Below are 17,829 nucleotides of genomic sequence, written 5' to 3' on the forward strand. Positions count from 1 at the left end.
CTAACAAAAGTCACTGATCTTCTGTCTTCAGTGTCTGGTGAAAAAAAACTGCTCAGAACCTCAAAACAGAGTGTAGCTACCAGTGTTTTGCAAGAGGCAAGTGAGGTCTATCTGGTTGACTCTTTTTTTGTAAGTTCAAAATATCTCCTAGTAACTTTATTAAAAATATGAATGAAAATACATTCTGTAAAAAACAGTTGTATGAGAACAAACATTATGCAAAATGTATGCCATAAAATGTGGCAGATCTATTCTTCGGTGTCTGAGGAACCTTCAGGCTGACTTATAAATTGGCTATACCAGATCACATTCCTACCAGCAGGGAAGAAATGTTCACCTTTCCGCACATTAAAATACATAACCATTTTTTTAAAGCTGGGCGGTAGTGGTGCATGCCTTTAATCCCAGCACTCAGAAGGAGGCAGATCTCTGTAAATTCAAGGCCAGCTTTGTCTACAGAGTAAGTTCCAGAACAGCCAGAGGTGTTACACAGAAAAACTGTTTCAGAAAATAGAAAAGAAAGAAAGCAGGCTGAGCAAGCCCTAAGGAACAAGATAGTAAACAGCACTCCTCCATGGCTTCTCCTTAAGTTTTTGGCTCCAGGTTCCTGCCTTGAATTCCTGTCCTGACTTAACTTCCTTCAATGATGGACTAGGTGATTAGGACACATGTAAGCTGAAATAAACCCTTTCTTCCCAACATTGCTTTTTGGTAATGGTGTTTTATCACAGCAATAAAAAAATCTAAGACAGTGGGGTCTAGGAATGTGTTCAGTAATGGATTAAATTCTCAGCATACAATGACCTGGGTTCTATCCCCAGTAGTGCCAAAATAAAAAGTTTACCAACAACAAAATCCATCCTAGCATACCTGACAAAATTTCTGAACCCCAGGGATAAAGAGAAAAGTTTTAGGCTGAAAAAGATGGTATATGCCTTTAATCTTAGCACTCAGTAAGCAGAGGCTGGCAGAACTCATAGATCTCTGAGTTCAAGGCCAGCCTAGTATACACAGTGAGTTCTAGGACAACCAGGGCTACACAGAGAAACCCTGTCTCAAAAATAAAACAAGATCTGGGCAGTGGTGGCTTACGCCTTTAACTTTAATCCCAGCACTTGGTAGGCACAGGCAGGCGGATTTCTGAGTTCCAGGCCAGTCTGGTCTATAGAGTGAGTTCCAGGACAGCCAGGGCTACAGAGAGAAACCCTGTCTTGAAAAACCTAAAAAAAAAAAAAAAAAAAAAAAAAAAGAAGAAGAGGAAAAAGGAAAAGAAAACAAAAGAATGGTCAGGCAATGGTGGTACATGCCTTTAATCCCAGCACTCGAGAAGCAGCAGCAAAAGTATCTCCAAGTTCTGAGACCAGCCTGGGCTACAGAGTAAGTTCCAGGGTAGTCAGGGCTACACAGAGAAATCCTATCTTGAAAACAACAAAAAGAAAAAGGGGAGGAAAGAGGAAAGGAGAAGAGACAGAAAAGTTTTACAAGTGTCCAAATCAAAGTTCCCAACAAAAAAGAACCAGATTCTGAATAGTTAACAGCAAGGCCACTATGGTTGGGATATCTCTTATCCAAAACACTTTTCATCAGAAGTCTGTCAGATTTTGATTTTTCTAGTTAGGAATGTTTATATATAAACAATGGGCTATCAAAGGGAAGAGCTGGGGATATAATTCAGTTGATACAACACTTGCACAAAGCTCTGGATGAAGTGGAAATTCAAGGGCTCTTTGGAAAGTCAATTGTGTTAGATGGTGTTTAATTGTCAGATCTAATCTCTGTAAGTTTTGTTGGTAGCTGTATCTTTTCATTCCCTGTAGATATATAAGCATAACCACAACCCCATCTTAAAACTATTGCATGTTTCCATTCTAATGTCAACACGTCCTTATTGTATATTGGTTGGCCCAGTTCCTCAGTTTGTTTGGTTTTTTTTTTTTTTTTTTGATTACCCAGTGTCTCTCAGCTGCTGATGTTCCTTTTTCACCAACATTAAGAAAACTCAGAGGTAACACTGGGTTCTTTACCTAACACCACAAAAACCAGCATGGTGGTACACATCTGTTATATTGGCCCTCAGGAGGTGTAGGCAGGAGAACTACAAACTCATAGTAACTCCTTGGCTGTATTCAAGGCCATCCTGGGCTACTTAAAACACTGTCTCCAAAAGAACCAAAATAACAAAAAAAAAAAAAAAAAAAAAAAAAAAAAGAAAGAAAGAAAGAAATGTCTTGGGAGAAGAGAGCCAAGTTAAACTATAAAATTCATTTATGTTTCATACATACCTTAAACTTAGACTCTAAAGGTAATTTTCAATAATTCTGTGTACATGACAAAATTTCAGTGTGATTTTTTTTTTTTTTTTACCTGTGACATCATATGGGCACACAAAACATTTTAAGGTTAAAGCATTAAATTAAGAAGTTGAGTAAGACCTGAGGAAAGGGACTAATTATGTTCCAGCCAAATTCCACTATCTGATCACTTTTATGTTAAAAATATTTCCTTCCTTGCAAAACTACTGCCAAAAAATAAAAATTAAGGACTACAGTAGAAATGTAGTCAACATGTTCAAGGTCCAAGCTAGGGTGGGGTAAGAAGAAGAGGAAAACGGGAGGAATAGGAGATTAAAAAAAATTAAGTCTGAATAAAGGCTGCAAAGCAAACCAAACAAAATAGGGTTAAACAGAAAATTGATAAATTTTGATTGATTGGTGATGTGGCTGAGAACTGTAACTTAAAACCCAAGAAGAAAATCCTAAGGGGCTAGCTCAGAACTAAGACATCAATTTCTACAAACTCCAAGAATCAAGAGATGGCACCAGAAAAATCAACCACATAAAATGTGCTACGTCTCACTCTGAATGGACAGAAACAAAGAGCTACTATTTAACTGTGGTAACATGATTGCTATCAGCTTAGCAAAAAGTAGGGAGTTCGAGGAAACAATAAATATACAATGGTAGAAATCTGACTAGAACATTAGTTGCCATAGCAACACAGTCTCATTATGTAGCCCAGACTGGTCTTAAACTTGCAACAATCTTTCTGCCTTGGCCTCCCAAAAGCTAGGAACACAGGTATGAGCCAGCAAATCTGCAATGTCCCTGCTTGAAAACAACAATAAAATAGACCTCAAGTCTCTTTTACTCCCAAAGTACTTTGTTACAACAAAAAGGTAATAGCTAGAAAGAACTAGGTCTCAGTATTCTTTACGCAATTTCCAATACACCAGCCCCAATCTCAATCCCTACCCTCACTACCCATATTCTACCCTAAACCAGACCAACCCTAAGTCCAACTCCAACACATACACCTACTTCCCCTATACCTACCCCTAAACCTTCACTTACACCTACCCCTACCTGCATGCCTAACCTCAACCTGACCCTACCCCTCCCCATCCCTATTAACTTTACTCTTACCGCTACTGTTAACCATCTCCCTTCTACAACACCAATTCCAAACACAAAACTATCCCCTAATACTTTGCTTACACTTACCCTAACACTAACACTATGCATTTCCTTTTCCCTAACCCTAACCCTAACCCTAACCCTACCTAACTCTAATCCTTACCTTAACAATTACCCTTACCCTTACCCAACTATCGCCCAACCATCCATTCATGACTAGACTAAAGGGGGCACCAAGTGCAGTTCCCTGAACTTCTGAGTAGTCTCGGACACCTCTCTCCCATTGGCAATTCTATGTGTCTAGTCTCCTAGATACTCAAACCTTGTAGTCATTCTTTCCTCATCTAGCCACCTCCTTTCCCTCTGCTGCCCCACCAGGATACCTTTACTTGTGCTTATTAAGCAAGTACTCAGCAAACAGGCTGCCTCCAGATTATAAACGTCTGCCATCAACACTTGCAATTATGAGTTCTTGGGTTTGGGGATTTTTTTTTTTTGAGTTGTTTTTTTTTTTTTTTTCATACAGTGTCTCACTTTTTATCCCAGGCTTACCTGGAACCCACAGCAATTCTGATTCAGCACCTCAAGTGCTGAAATTATAGGTGTTAACTTCCACATCCAACTAATAACTTGCTTTTTAATTCTTCTTGTGAGTGTGGATATGCTGCATTGCTGCACATGTATGCTTGCATGTGAGAGACGTAAGTAGGTATGAAGGTACATATGCATGTATGTGGAGGCCCCAAGTTCACATCACATGTCTTCTTCAGTTGCTCTCCACTTTACTGGAGCAGTGTCTCTCAACTGAACCCAGAGCTAACCAATTTGGCTAGCATTACCTAGCCAGCTTACTCCCATGGAATCCTATCACTCTCTCTGAGGTACAGAGATAACAATAGGCTACCATGCCTGCCCAGCTTTTATGTGGGTTCTAAGGATTTGAATGCTAGTCCTCATGCTTACATGGAAGGCACTTTATCCACTAAGCTGGGTCCTCAACCTAGATTTTTTTTTTCTTTTTTGAGAAGTATCACAATACGAAACTCTGGTTGGCCTAAAACTTGCAGTGATCCTGCTTCTGTCTTAGCATGCTGGGATTAGAGGTGTGAATCACTGTGCCTGGTTACTGTAAACTTTGTAAATTAGAAAACACTCTCCCTTTTAAATAACCATTCAAGACTGTTCAACTAAAATTATCTGGGGATAAGGCTCAGTTAGAGACCACTTGCCTAGTTCACACAAGGTCCTGGATTTTGATACCCAGCACTACAGAAAATGTACCTAAATACTCTCTAAAACTCCCCTGGCAGGGTGTGGTGGCTCACACCTGTAATCTCAGCCCTTAGGAGGCAGAGGTAGGAAAATTGCTGCAAGTTTGAGGCTATTTACATAGTGTGTTGGGGCTGCCTGGGCTACAGAGTGAAATGCTACCTCAATAAAAACAAGAGAATTTTTAAAATGAGAAAAGAGACAAGTTCTGAAGGCTGAAAGAACAACAAATCATTCACTGGGTCTGATTTAGCTAAGAAATGTCTAACATTCAGAAATCAGACAATGGCTGGGCAGTGGTGGCACACGCCTTTGTTCCCAGCACTTGGAAGGCAGAGGTAGCAGGGAGGCAGAGGCAGCAGATTTCTGAGTTCGAGGCCAACCTGGTCTACAGAGTGAGTTCCAGGACTACACAGAGAAACCTAGTCTCAAAAAAAAAAAAAAAAAATCCCAGAAATCAGACAATGTGGTGGCAGTATCTTTTAGGGAGCTAAATTCCAAGAAGCAAGAGTCTAGATGTTGGCAGAGTATTTTAAAACAAGCTCTTGCTATATAATCTAAGATGGCTACAATTCCCTATGGTAGTTAAGACTTGAACTTGTAACAATTCTCCTACTTCTGTCTTCTGAGTGCTAGGATTATAAGTATGTATCATCATGCCCAGTGAAACTGGAGTGTCTCTCTCTCTCTCTCTCTCTCTCTCTCTCTCTCTCTCTCTCTCTCTCTCACTCTGTTTCTCTCTCTCTCTATGTATATACACATATAAAATGTATTATATTGTATATTATATATACATTATATTTTATATATACATTATATACTATGTATACATTGTATATTATGTATACATTAAATATTATGTATACACACACATATATATGTATATGTATAAATTTATATGTATAATATGTATATATATTTGTATTTTGAGACAAGGTTTCTCTCTATAGTCCTAGCTGTTCTGAAATTCCCTCTATAGACCAGGCTGGCTCAGAGAACTCAGAGATTTGCCTGGCTCTGGCTCTGGCTCCCAAGTGCTGGGATTAAAGGTGTGCACCGCTATGCCTGGCTCAATTTTTTTTATTCAAATACTTATAGCACAGTTAGCTCTACATATGGGTGATGCATTCATTGACTCAACTAACTGTGAAACAATAACTAGTCTAAGGGCCAGCAAGATGGCTCAGTACTTGCCACCAAACCTGACAATTTTAGTTCACTCCCTGGGGTCCCACACAGTGGAAGGAACTCACTCCTGAAACTTGTCCTCTGACGTAGCATGCACCTATACAAACAGACATTCATAAATGAATGTAATTAAAAAACTATCTTTACTGGATATTATTTGTCATCATTCCCTAAACATGTCTAACAACCATTCGCTTGTACTTTACATTGTATTAGATTATTACAAGGAACCTAGAAATGTTTTGAAATACAGGGGAAAATGTATGTAGGCTAGATAACAATACTATACTGTTTTACAGAGAGACTTGAATGCTCACTGATTTTCTATCTGCCAGAGATCTTGAAAAGAGTCTCCAATGGAAATGCAGAAACGACTGTAATTACAGAAAGTGCTTGCAAAGTGCTAGGCACTGTTCTAACCATTTTATCTGTTTACATTCATTACTTCATCATTCCAGATACTCAGGAGACTAGAGTGAAAGGATGGCTTGTGCTTAGCATTTGAGGGCCAGGCTGAGAAATAGTGTAAGGCACAATCTCAAAAAACTCTCCTGGGCCCAGAGAGATGGTTGAGTGGGTCAAAGGATGCTTGTTATCAAGCTTGACAACCTGAGTTCAATCCCCTTGGCCCCACACACACACACGGTAAAAGGATAGAACTGATTATTCCAAGTTGTCTCTGACCTCCCTGCATGTGCCAAGTGCACACATATACACATACACACACATACATAAATGAATACAGTTTTTAATCCAATACTGGGCATGGTTTCATAAGCCTGTAACCCTAGGACTAAGGAGATGGAAGCAGGAAGATCCATTTGTTCCAGGTCATCTTCAACTACACAGTGACTTCAAGGCCAGCTGAAACTACATGAGACATTGACTCAAAAAGAAATTCCTCTTGACAGGTGTGGTGCCTCTTGACACCTGTAAAGCCAGCAATTCAGGGATGAAGTCAGGCAGAAGGATGTCAAGTTCAAAGCTAGCACAGGCTACCTGGAAAGACCCTCTGTGGAAACCAACACAAACAACAAAATCTTCAAAATACAAATAGGTGGATAATTAATGACCTCTATGTTGTAAATAAGTAAAACAGAATTAAGAAGTTAAGTGACTTGGTCAGGGCTACACAGCTAATTTTAAAAAGAAGTGAGATGAAATCAATGTGGCCCCAGCATAGAACCAGTGCAACGTATGGAATCAACTGAGCTGTGTAAGTAATAAAGACAGATGTTAGGACCTACTATGCAGCATCACATGATATTAACCACTGTTTACCTCAGATTTAGTCACTTAATCTTGCTGAGTCTCCATTTTCCCATTTATAAACAAAGGATGGGAGAAAGAACTACCAGAAATCATGAGAATATCAAAGATATCACATGTAAAAGACCCAGACTGGGCCGGGCAGTGGTGGCTCATGCCTTTAATCCCAGCACTGGGGAGGCAGAGGCAGGAGGATTTCTGAATTGAAGGCCAGCCTGTTCTACAGAGTGAGTTCCAGGACAGGCAGGGCTACCCAGAGAAATGCAGTCTCAACAAAACAAAACAAAACTAAACTAAAGGGCCCAGACTGAGAGCAGGAACATACTGAGTAGTTTTGAAGTTGTGAGCTGAGCAGAGCAACACAGTCCTACAATCCCAATACTTGAGAGGCTGAAGTAGGATGCTAAGTGAGTTTGAGGCCACAATGGAGTACTTAAAAGAGCTCAAGGCTAGCCTCAAAAAAAAAGCAACCACATGTGGTAGAACATGCCTGTAATCCCAGCACTCAGGAGGCAGAGGCAAGTGGAGCTCTCTGATTTTGAGACCAGAGGAGCCTACATATTGTGTTCCAGGGCAGCTAGGGCCACAGAATGAAACTCTGTCTTGGGGAGAAAAAGAGTTCCAGCCTCAGCTACACAGCAAGTTCAAGGCCAACCTCCCATAAATAAATAAACAAGACAGCAAAGCTGTTGTGAAAAAACTACTATGACTATTAAATGTATAGGATTTGGAGAGGGTAGTAGGAGAAACTCACTGTGTCTAAGCTTCATCATGATGATCAGAGAAGCTGGAAATGAGAGATGTTCAAATCCTCCCGATTCTTCCTGTTGGAACAGAAGCAGGAATTTGAAGATAGACCTAGGAACCACAATTTTCCTTTTAAGCCCCCCAAAGGCAAAATAAAATGTCACAGAACATAATCAGGAAGCCCTAAACAATTGGGAAATTAGGAGAATGGGCCATTCTGGATCTAGGGCCTGCTATGGCTTACCAGATGCAAGGAAAGGACTATTATGTCATTCAAAGAGAGAAACAGATCAGAACCTCTCTTCCTGGATGGGGTCCACGCCTCCAATACAATTAATGGGTACTTGTAGTATCAGATCCCAGGTAAAGGACTGGTGCTAAACACCTTCACACTAGGAAGAGCAGATAACATGTTTCTTCATGAAGTGGAGTGATAGTGTGGAGTTTTTTGTAGGAGGCTTCCGGATGTCATCTACCCTTCGAGACAGGGAAGGGAACAAAGCCTAGGCGTCAACTCTGGAGAAATAGGTTCTCAGAATTTTTACTTATGGCTACATAGATTAAAGTCAATGCTCAATGTTAGGAGGTGGTAAGGGGTTATCTCACCTGCATATGTGGCTAGGGTCTGTACCCTGGCAAGAAGAGGAAGGATTTGTCATTTGTCCCTCTATTTGTGGGTCACTGACTAAAAAAAAAAAAACAGCACAGTGGTTGTGTCTCTACTACATGGGAGAATACTAGTCCAGGCAATTCTTAATTATTAGGGAAGGTGGCGCCTAGGTCTCTTGACTCATCTGTCAGTGAGGGGCAAGGATGTTATGCTTATTTCCATAATGAGGTAGTATGAAGGAAAGTGTGCAGGTTTGAACCAGTAGGGTCCACACACTTTTGCCTGATGGAAGATATTCTGAATCCTTCCATAGGTGGTGGACTGGAATGGTGTGTGTAGATTTCATGTGGGTTGAAGTCAACAGCACATTAGTATTGAAGAGAATAGGCCCTCTGGTTCTCTAGAAGAATAAGAAACGAGAAGGCATAAGGCCATGCAATTATAAACTCAATGAATTTGCTCCTCCCTTAGGAAGTGTGCATCTCTCATTTTACCTTAGGTGAGAAGAACTATGCCCAGCAGTTGTGATGCATACTTTTAATCCCAGCACTCAGGAGACAAAGGCTGGCAGATCTCTATGAGTCCGAGGCCAGCCACACACCCCACCAAAAAAAGAACAAAAATGACAACAACAACAATAAAAATTAAGGGGCTAGAGAGATGGCTCAGTGACTGCTCTTCCAGAGGTCCTGAGTTCAATTCCCAGCAACCACATGGTGGCTCACAGCCATCTGTAATGGGATCTGATGTTCTCTTCTGTCATGAAGGTGTACATGTAAATAAATAGAGTGTTCACATACATAAATAAATAAATTTTTAAAAAGGAGAGAAAATCTGAGCTCCTATACTATGGATAAGGAAAGCGTTCAAATACACTGCATTGTAGGATGATCAGTGATGTCACTGGCTAAATGGGGAGGGGACATCTGCATCTCTACTGCTCGGATGCACCTCTCTTGGTCACTGTGGTGATTATAAATCATAGGAGGGTGGGGTTCTGTGTCTACCTCAAAAGGGAAGAAAATAAACCTGAGTTTCTCTACCCTGAGGGCTCCTTGAGAAGCATAACGTTATCTTACTGGACTAAAATCTGTTCCCAGCTACTGTAAGCCAGTTTCGGTGGGCCTTTACTAAGTCAAAAAAAAAAAGAAAAAGAAAAAGAAACCACCAGCAATTCTATATGGGGTAGATATGGGGTCTAATTTTCCACAATGAAGAGTCTCCAGTGCAGGGGGAGGGGTAAATCTGTGTGGTCGCCCATAAGTCTCTGTCTCCGATGATTTTGAGGGGTGATGGTGTCGACTGGTTACTCTGCAAGAAGGGTAAACATGGGAAGGGCAGGTCTCTATATTAGGAGCTCTCTTCCTCTAGATATTACACATTTCTGAGCTCCCCTATAGCAATATGGAGATGGACAAGCCCCGTTGAAGACCTACACTTTAATAAGCCGGAAGCCTGCCTGCTCAGCCTTGTATTGGAAATTATTTTCTTATAGGGCAGGAATGATATCATCCAACACTTGATGGGTTGATACCTGTCTCCATTACGCAATGAAAATATAAACGTAATAGACCTTCTCTCACACATGGAATGGGGCGTCTGTCTACATGGGAGAAATGGCAGTAATGCGAAATGACGCCCAAATATCCTGAAAGGCGGAAGGCAACCGACATTTTGTCTCATACGCATGGTCAGTGCCTCTCTACATATCCAGGGTGCACCTTTAGAGCCTCTGAGGCCGCCAGAATGCAGTTCAGCGCATCGCCACGTGTGGAGCTATCTTTATCCCTCAGGCCCTTCTACCCACAGGCGATCCAGCTTTTTACCTCTCTAATCCAGGATGGCGAGCATCTCTGGTTTCACCTTAAAAAAAAAAAACAATCCTCACTGCACTGCTGGCCTGTTGAGCACTCACCATGAAAAAAAAAGAGAGTAGTCTCTTACCTACACTTCCGGCAGGGACCTCGGAGAGCAGCTAGAAGAACAACGTCGCCGGTCGAGGAGTGCACAGCTAGGCTCCGCCCAGACTTCCGGATCCCAGCCCAGCTCTTTGCTCCGCCTTAGTTGCGTAGTAAGCAAAGGTGGAGTTTCGAGATAATTGCGGCGTCGCGCAGTCCCACCCCCGCTCCCATGCTGGCCCCGCCTCCCGGCTGCCAGCGGGTAAAGAAATAGCGAAGAGGAGGGGTGGGAGCCTGGTGATGGGGAGGGTGGCGTTATGTATTTGTGTATACTAGTGTGGCCACCAAAGCTATTTGTAAGACGAACTCTTTTGTGCGGCCTCCTGGCTAGGGTTAAAGATGTATCTTCTCTAGTCTCAGTCACCAAAGGAATCACTGGCAGCATTAGATGAGGGTAGGGGGCAATGGTTTGTCCTCCTGGAAGATGGCGACAGACCGGGTTCGAGAAAATGGCCGCCAGGATCACGTGTCTATTTATTTCCCACCTGAAGTGAGTTAGCTGTTTTCAGCAGCCTTCCAGTCTCACAGGGTCCTAAAGCATAGCAAGGCTCAGTCGGGAGCAGGAACTGAAACTCTTTGGGATTGTCACTCACCTGTTTGCCCTCTTCTCCCTCATCTGTGATACCTGTGTCTACAGAAAATAAACCTATCTCTAAAGCGTGGGTAGGTAAAGGTGTCTTTAAAAACCATTTCAGGAAACTCCTGACTTGCCTGGGAAGTGAGATAACCGTCCTAAAAGCCTAACTATCAAGTTAAATCCTTCCTGATCATTTACTTCCAGTCCTTTCCCCCTCCTCAAGTCTAACCCTTAAGGGTGGGGTTGGGCTAGGTAAGGCAACAACCCAGAATGTGTGTTCTTCGCTTGCAACCCATCCCTCCTAAAAATAAGCCCTTTTGCTTTCCTTCCCCTTATAGTACAGGATTCGCTGCTACCTTTCTCTCTAGACACCAGATTCTTCTGGACCTCCAAAGTAGCCATATGTATTTACAGGTTCTATTTCCCTATTGTCGCTCTATGAAATTTCTAATACAATCATTTTTATGACTCCCAGTTGAGTAAGAATCACAGCATTCCTTGACTGTCTAGGGTTTATCACAATACTACACTGTAGTAATTTTTTTCTTAATTTTTTATAGATTCGTTCTAGTTTGTGTGTATGTTTTTCTCTTATGTATGTATGTGCACCACATACATGCTGATGCATGTGGAGATCAGAAGAATGCTTTGGATCCCCTGAATCTGGAGTTGCAGATGGTTGTGAGCCACCATGTGAAAGCTTGCAGTCCAACTCAGGTCCTCAGCAAGAGCAACAAGCACTCCTAACTACTGAGCCATCTCTCCAGTCTCTGTACAATGTAGTTTTTAAGGTGGCTTCATCACCACAGGAGAGAGGACTCCTCAGAGAAAGGACAATTCATCTTTGAACTCTCAATGAAAACCAGTACAACATTGGCTTCAAGCAAATTTGTTAACTGAAATCAAGAGCTGCACCACAAATCAATGGGGATTGAACAGTTTAGTAGATAGCATTGGGGAAATTGGATCAGGATAAAAAGAAATATAAATGCCAGGTATGGTAGTACATACCTGTCATCTCCAGACTACAGAGTCTAAGGTAGGAGGATCAGGAATTCAAGGTCAGCCTGGTTTGCACAGCCAGAGTGATTTAAAAAGGAAATTGATGATTTTGAGACAGAATGTCTCCCAGGATGGTCTCAGAATCTTTGTGTAGCAAGGATGACCTTGAACTTCCTGATCCTTCTCTGTGCAGCTCTGGAATGATAAGCTTATAAACATGTACCACCACACCCAATTTAAATTTATTTAAATTTATGCCCTGCAGTAGATCCAACCCAATGCCTCTTGCATGTTAAGCAAGCACTAGACCATCTGAGCTACAGACCCAATTTAATCCAGTATTTTAAATGATAGTCTCCAGGGGGAACAGGAAAGTACAGAGTACAGATGAAAGTGAGTTTATGATAAAACACAACCTGTAAAGTAATACAAGCTCATCAGGTGCATGAAAAACACAGAAACAGAAGGAGGATAAAATTTGCAAATAATTTCATTTTTTTCCAGTTAGTAGTTCTCAAAATGTGGTACTTGAACTACCAGAGGATGTGATCATTCAGGAACTTGGAAATACAAATTCATGCATCAAACCTAATTTTCTCAACTAAAACTCTGGCTGTAGACAGAGGTTATTTGATAAAGCATTCAGGAATCATCATTTTATACATAATTTATATATATTATAATACATATATAATAATAGTTATTATATCTTAAAGGATGTTAAACCACTTGGGCTGGCAATGCTTCCCACAAAAACTATAGCTTAACAAGAATCCTCCTTTCAAATGATTGGGTCAGGGTAGCCTAAGTGACTCTGAACAGTATAGATTATTGATGTCACTCTTGGTTGCCTCTCAGAGCTTGAGGGTAAGCCCCTGTTGGTGAAGACACTATACACTTAGGACAAACATATAATTTGAGCTGGATCTAGCCTGAAAGCCTGTTTCCTATAGTCTGGCTTCCATGCTTCCAAACAATACTATACAAGCTACCAAGGGAGGGAGGCCATTAAACATAAAGCTGAGTTCTACTCAGCTACAACACCTATGAGCCACTATAACTACCAGTATTTTAGTTATTTTATGTGTATGGGTGTTTTGCCTTTGTGTATGTCTGTGCACCATGTGCATGCCTGCTGCCTGGAGAGGCCAGACGAAGGTGTCAGATCCCCTGGATCTGGAGTTACAGTTGTGAGCCACCTTACAAGTGCTAGGAATAGAACCCCAATCCTAAAAAGCTATCAGTACTCTTAACTGGCAAGTTAAATCTGCAGCCCGTATGTTTGAATTTTGAGCTTAATATGTATTTACAAGCATTCTATCGCTGAGCCCAACTCACCCCTAATCCTGCAGTCAGAGCTATAGAATGAGTTTCAAGACCAGCCTGAGCAACTGAACAAAACCCTGTCTCAAATTTTAAAATGTCAAAAAGGAGGCTGATGATGTAGCTGAGCGAGAGAGCATTTGTCTAGCATGGGCAAGGCCTAGATGCCAATCCCTGAGACTACAGAAAACCACAATAATTTAATAATGCATTTAAATATGGTCTAGGGCTGGGGCTATAGCTCAATGGCAGAATACTTTCCTAGCATGCACGAGGCCCTGAATTCTATCCCCAATGCTGCCAAAAAGTTAATGCAAATTAATGTATATATCTAGTGCATGAATAGATCTTCTGTATACAAATATGTGCATGTCACATTCTCAAATTACCCAATTATCCTCAAAGTGTTTTAAAAGCTACTTCTATTTTTTGATCCCAGCGTCTCATCAACATGCATGCATCACACCCAACCTGTTTTAATGTACAAATGGACTCATACATTTTGTCAGGAGTTGTATGTTTTTCTTTTAATTTTTGTACCTCTTTTGTATTTTGTGAGCTTCAAATAATATTGATTGTTTTGTGAGACAAGATTTCATGGAGCCCAGACTGATTTCAAGCTGACTATGTATTGGAAGATGACCTTGAACTTCTGATGCTTCTGCCTCTACCTCCTAACTACTAGAATTACCGATGAGTGTCACCCTGCCCAGATACTGTTTGAATGTATTGATAGATTTGAAGAGTCTAGGCTACCTGACTTATAGAATGTCCCAAATTTGAAATGTATATTCTTGTTCTATATGATTATATTAAGATTGGGTGTTTTCAGCAGGATAGTACATAGGGCTGTATAGGGAATCTCTATCGCATCTAACTTGCTTTGGCTACTGGAGTGGGCCTTCACTGTGTTTCTTTGCAGATTTAGTTTGGGAATTTTATTTTTAAAGTAGTTGCAAAGAGATTCTTCCATTTTTCTGTTAACATGGTTTTAAGGGTTAATTTTAGATCTCCGTCTATCTAGGATCCACATTTTGTTTTGTTTTCTTTCCTTTTGTTTTGAGACAAGACCAGACAAGCCTGGAACTCACCAGATCTGCCTGCCTCTGCCTCCTCTGCTGGGATTAAAAGCCTGAGCTGCCATGCCTGGTATATTAGAATCCACACTTTTAAGCAGTAAGTAGAAATGCAGTTGTCTTTCTTTTCATGTAATGAGCCAGATTTCCTGCTAGCAAATACAAACTAATTTCTCTTTTTCCCCACTAACAACTTACCATGATAACTTTACACACACACATATATATATATATACTATGTTGCATATAGAGAGGTCTGTTTTGTTGTTGCAATAATGTTACTTTGATTGTAACATTTTGTAATGTAACTTAGTATCTGATAAGGCAGTTCCTTCTCTTTAGTTCTTTAAGGTGATTTTATATGCCTGGCGGTGGTGGCGCATGCCTTTAATCCCAGCACTTGGGAGGCAGAGGCAGGCGGATTTCTGAGTTCGAGGCCAGCCTGGTCTACAGAGTGAGTGCCAAGACTAAACAGAGAAACCCTGTCTCGAAAAACCAAAAAAAAAAAAAAAAAAAAAAAAAAGGTGATTTTATATATTATCACATACATTTCAAAAATTCTATTGGGACTTTTGGAAGAGTTTTGATGAATTTATGAATTATCTTAGAGGTTTGAGAGTTGAAGAAATGATTCTGTTGGTTTCTGTCTAAATATAAAGACCTGAATCCAGATCTCCAGTACCCATGTAAAATCTAAGGTGTGTCTATAAACTCTCTAGGGCCCACTGGCCAATAAGGCTAGCTGAATCTGTGAGCTCCAGATTCAGTCAGAGACCCTGTCTCAAAATAAGGTGTGGAACAATAAAAGAAGTCTTCTGATTAACCTCCATTGTGCTTACACAAGCACATGTGTGCGTGCACACGCACACAAAATAGTTGGTATCATTGTAACAACTCACTCCATCCAAGAACAGAGGTTATGAACTATTCAATTCACTTTTACCTAACTCTGTTCTTATTAAACTTTAACATTTTTTTCTTTTTATAAATTAGTCCAGTCACTAATTTATATGAAAATCAGTATGGAGTAGGGCATGGTGTTGCACGCCTTAGATCCCAGCCCTTGGGAAGCAAAGGCAGGTGAATCTAAGTTCAAGGCTAGCCTGATCTACAGAGTTCCAGGATAGCCAAGGCTACACAGAGATACTCTTTCTCAAAAGAAAGAAAGAAAAGAAGAGAAACAAGCAAACAAACAAAAAAAACGCAGAAAAGAACAAAAGAAAAATGGTATGGAGTATGTCAAAAAAACTAAGACTAAAATTCAACTATCAAAAAGTCCAGCTATACCATTCCTTGGAATGCCAATGGAATATAAGGTGGCACTGTACAGAGATACCTGCACATCCGTGTTTAGTTCAGCAATATTCAATACCGGGGCTTGGACCACAGACTGAAACCTTTCTCAGAAAGAAAAGGAACTGTTGTGTAAGATTTATAATTGAACTAGAATTTTCATCATAGTTGAATTCTGTTTTTTACTGTATAACACATATTTTGAACATCAAAGCTATTTTTAAATACACTTTAGGGAGAATCACTATGTGTTCAAGACCATCATGGGCTATATAGTGAGAATCAGGCCAGCTGGGGTTACACAGTGAGATCCTGCCTTAGAACACAACTAAACAAAAAAGAAACGTTGGACAAACACAAATTATGTTCTCTTCTTTATATGGCCTCTTTTTTCATTAATTGTTATTGTATGCATATATGTGTATGTATATATACATATATGTAATATGTGTGTGTATATATGTATGTATGTATGTATGTATGTATGTGTATGTATATAAAATCCTAAATACAACCTGCTCAGTCAGTATAATGTTACTTCTATGTATGTTTTCAGGGCTGACCATTTGGTATTGGACAACCAATTAGTGTGCTCTTCCCTGGGGAATTCTATTTCTCTCCCACTCTCAGTATCCCTTAATTGCATACAGTTTTGTGTGTGTGTGTGTGTGTAGGTTTGAAGGCATGGGGGGGGCTATTCCCTGTCCACTTTATCTATTGCTGTTATTCATTTTCACCTAATGCTTAGGCAGTCATGAATGTAATAAAAATTAATTTTTAAGATTTCATTACATTGGCCACTCTGGTCTTAAAGTGCAGGATTTGAGCAATGCCACATCAACCTCCAGGTTAGCTGGGACTACAGATGTGTGCCACTGAGCTTAGCTTTTATTATGAATTAATATTCATAATTTTAGTGGAAGCCCTTTAAAAGTATCAACTAGGGGCTGGTGAGATAGATTAGCAGCCATAGACACTTGCCTTAAACGCCTGGTGACTTGAGCAGTGTTCCCAGAACCCACATAAAGGTAGAAGGAAAGGAAAGGACTCCACAAAATTGTTCTCTGACTCCACACATCTATCTGCCTCACATTCCTGAACTTATACACACACAATAATAATAATAATAATAATAATAATAATAATAATAATAATAATAATAATATCATCATCCTTACCTTTAAAAAGAGAGAGATAACAATCTACCTTTCTCTTCAACTAGACAGCTAACCCTAAGTTCATACGGAAAACAAGAAAGTATAGGCAGGATAATTCCAAAAAGATTGACAGGCGATTCATTCCATAAAAGTGCTTTGTAAAAATCTAAAATAAGGGAAGGATAAATGACTCCGTGGTTAAGAAGGCATACTCTTATTGCAGAAGAGCTGACTTCCACTCCCAGTACTCATATGAGATGTCTCAACAACTGCCTATAACTCCAACCCCAGGGGACTCGATTCTTCTGGCCTCTTCAGGTCCCAACACTCATATGCACATACCCCCAAGCATGGACTCACACACATAACTAAAGATAAAAGGAAGAGCCAAGCAGTGAGCACTCAGGAGGCAAAGGCAGGTAGATCTCGAGTTTGAGGCCAGCCTGGTCTACAAAGCAAATTTCAAGACAGCCAGGGGTAGATACACAAAGAAATTTTGTCTCAAAAAACCAATCCAAATAAAATAAAATAAAAAGTAAAAGTAAGCTGAAATGAATATATTTATTTATTCTCTTTACATCCCAATATCAGCCTCCCCCACTGAAATGAATATTTATGTACCAAAACTTAGAGTCTTGGGTAGTGGGATGTTTCTATGATTTCGATCAGGCTCTGTTCATCTCAACTGGGCTATCTCATTTACCTGCACTCCACTGGGTTTGCTGGAGGTTGGGTGATGCAGTAACACAAAAGCTGGATGACTACACTGATTTCTACAGCCCAAGGTGGTCTAGCCTGGATATATTCTAACAGCTTTGGTTGATGTCCAAAAGAGGAAAGAAAGTATCCAAAAGTTTTTGAAATTTCCATTTATATTCTACTACTATGTTATTGGTATAGCAAAACAAGTGGCTAAACTCAGTCAGTGTGGGAGAGTATTACCAAGC

The 17,829-nt window shown here is 40.4% G+C and overlaps 1 protein-coding gene across 2 annotated transcripts in view; it reads right to left on the bottom strand.

The window, feature by feature from the left end:
• Gnl3l (G protein nucleolar 3 like) overlaps nucleotides 1–10,542 on the bottom strand; it is a 32,770-nt gene extending 22,228 nt beyond the window's left edge. The window contains exons 1-3 of one of the 2 annotated variants that reach the window (XM_076918558.1): nucleotides 10,441–10,512; nucleotides 10,323–10,359; nucleotides 7,894–7,963 (exon numbers count right to left, since the gene is read on the bottom strand). In XM_076918558.1, coding sequence (XP_076774673.1) covers nucleotides 7,894–7,912 — 19 coding nt within the window. In that variant the 5' untranslated portion in view covers nucleotides 7,913–7,963; nucleotides 10,323–10,359; nucleotides 10,441–10,512. Of the gene's footprint in view, nucleotides 1–7,893; nucleotides 7,964–10,322; nucleotides 10,360–10,440 lie in introns of both variants that reach the window. The other variant, XM_034485325.2, reaches the window with a different exon arrangement.
• Nucleotides 10,543–17,829: the final 7,287 nt, after the last annotated feature.

This window comes from Arvicanthis niloticus, chromosome X (genome assembly GCF_011762505.2).
Source record: "Arvicanthis niloticus isolate mArvNil1 chromosome X, mArvNil1.pat.X, whole genome shotgun sequence".
Lineage (NCBI taxonomy): Eukaryota > Metazoa > Chordata > Mammalia > Rodentia > Muridae > Arvicanthis > Arvicanthis niloticus.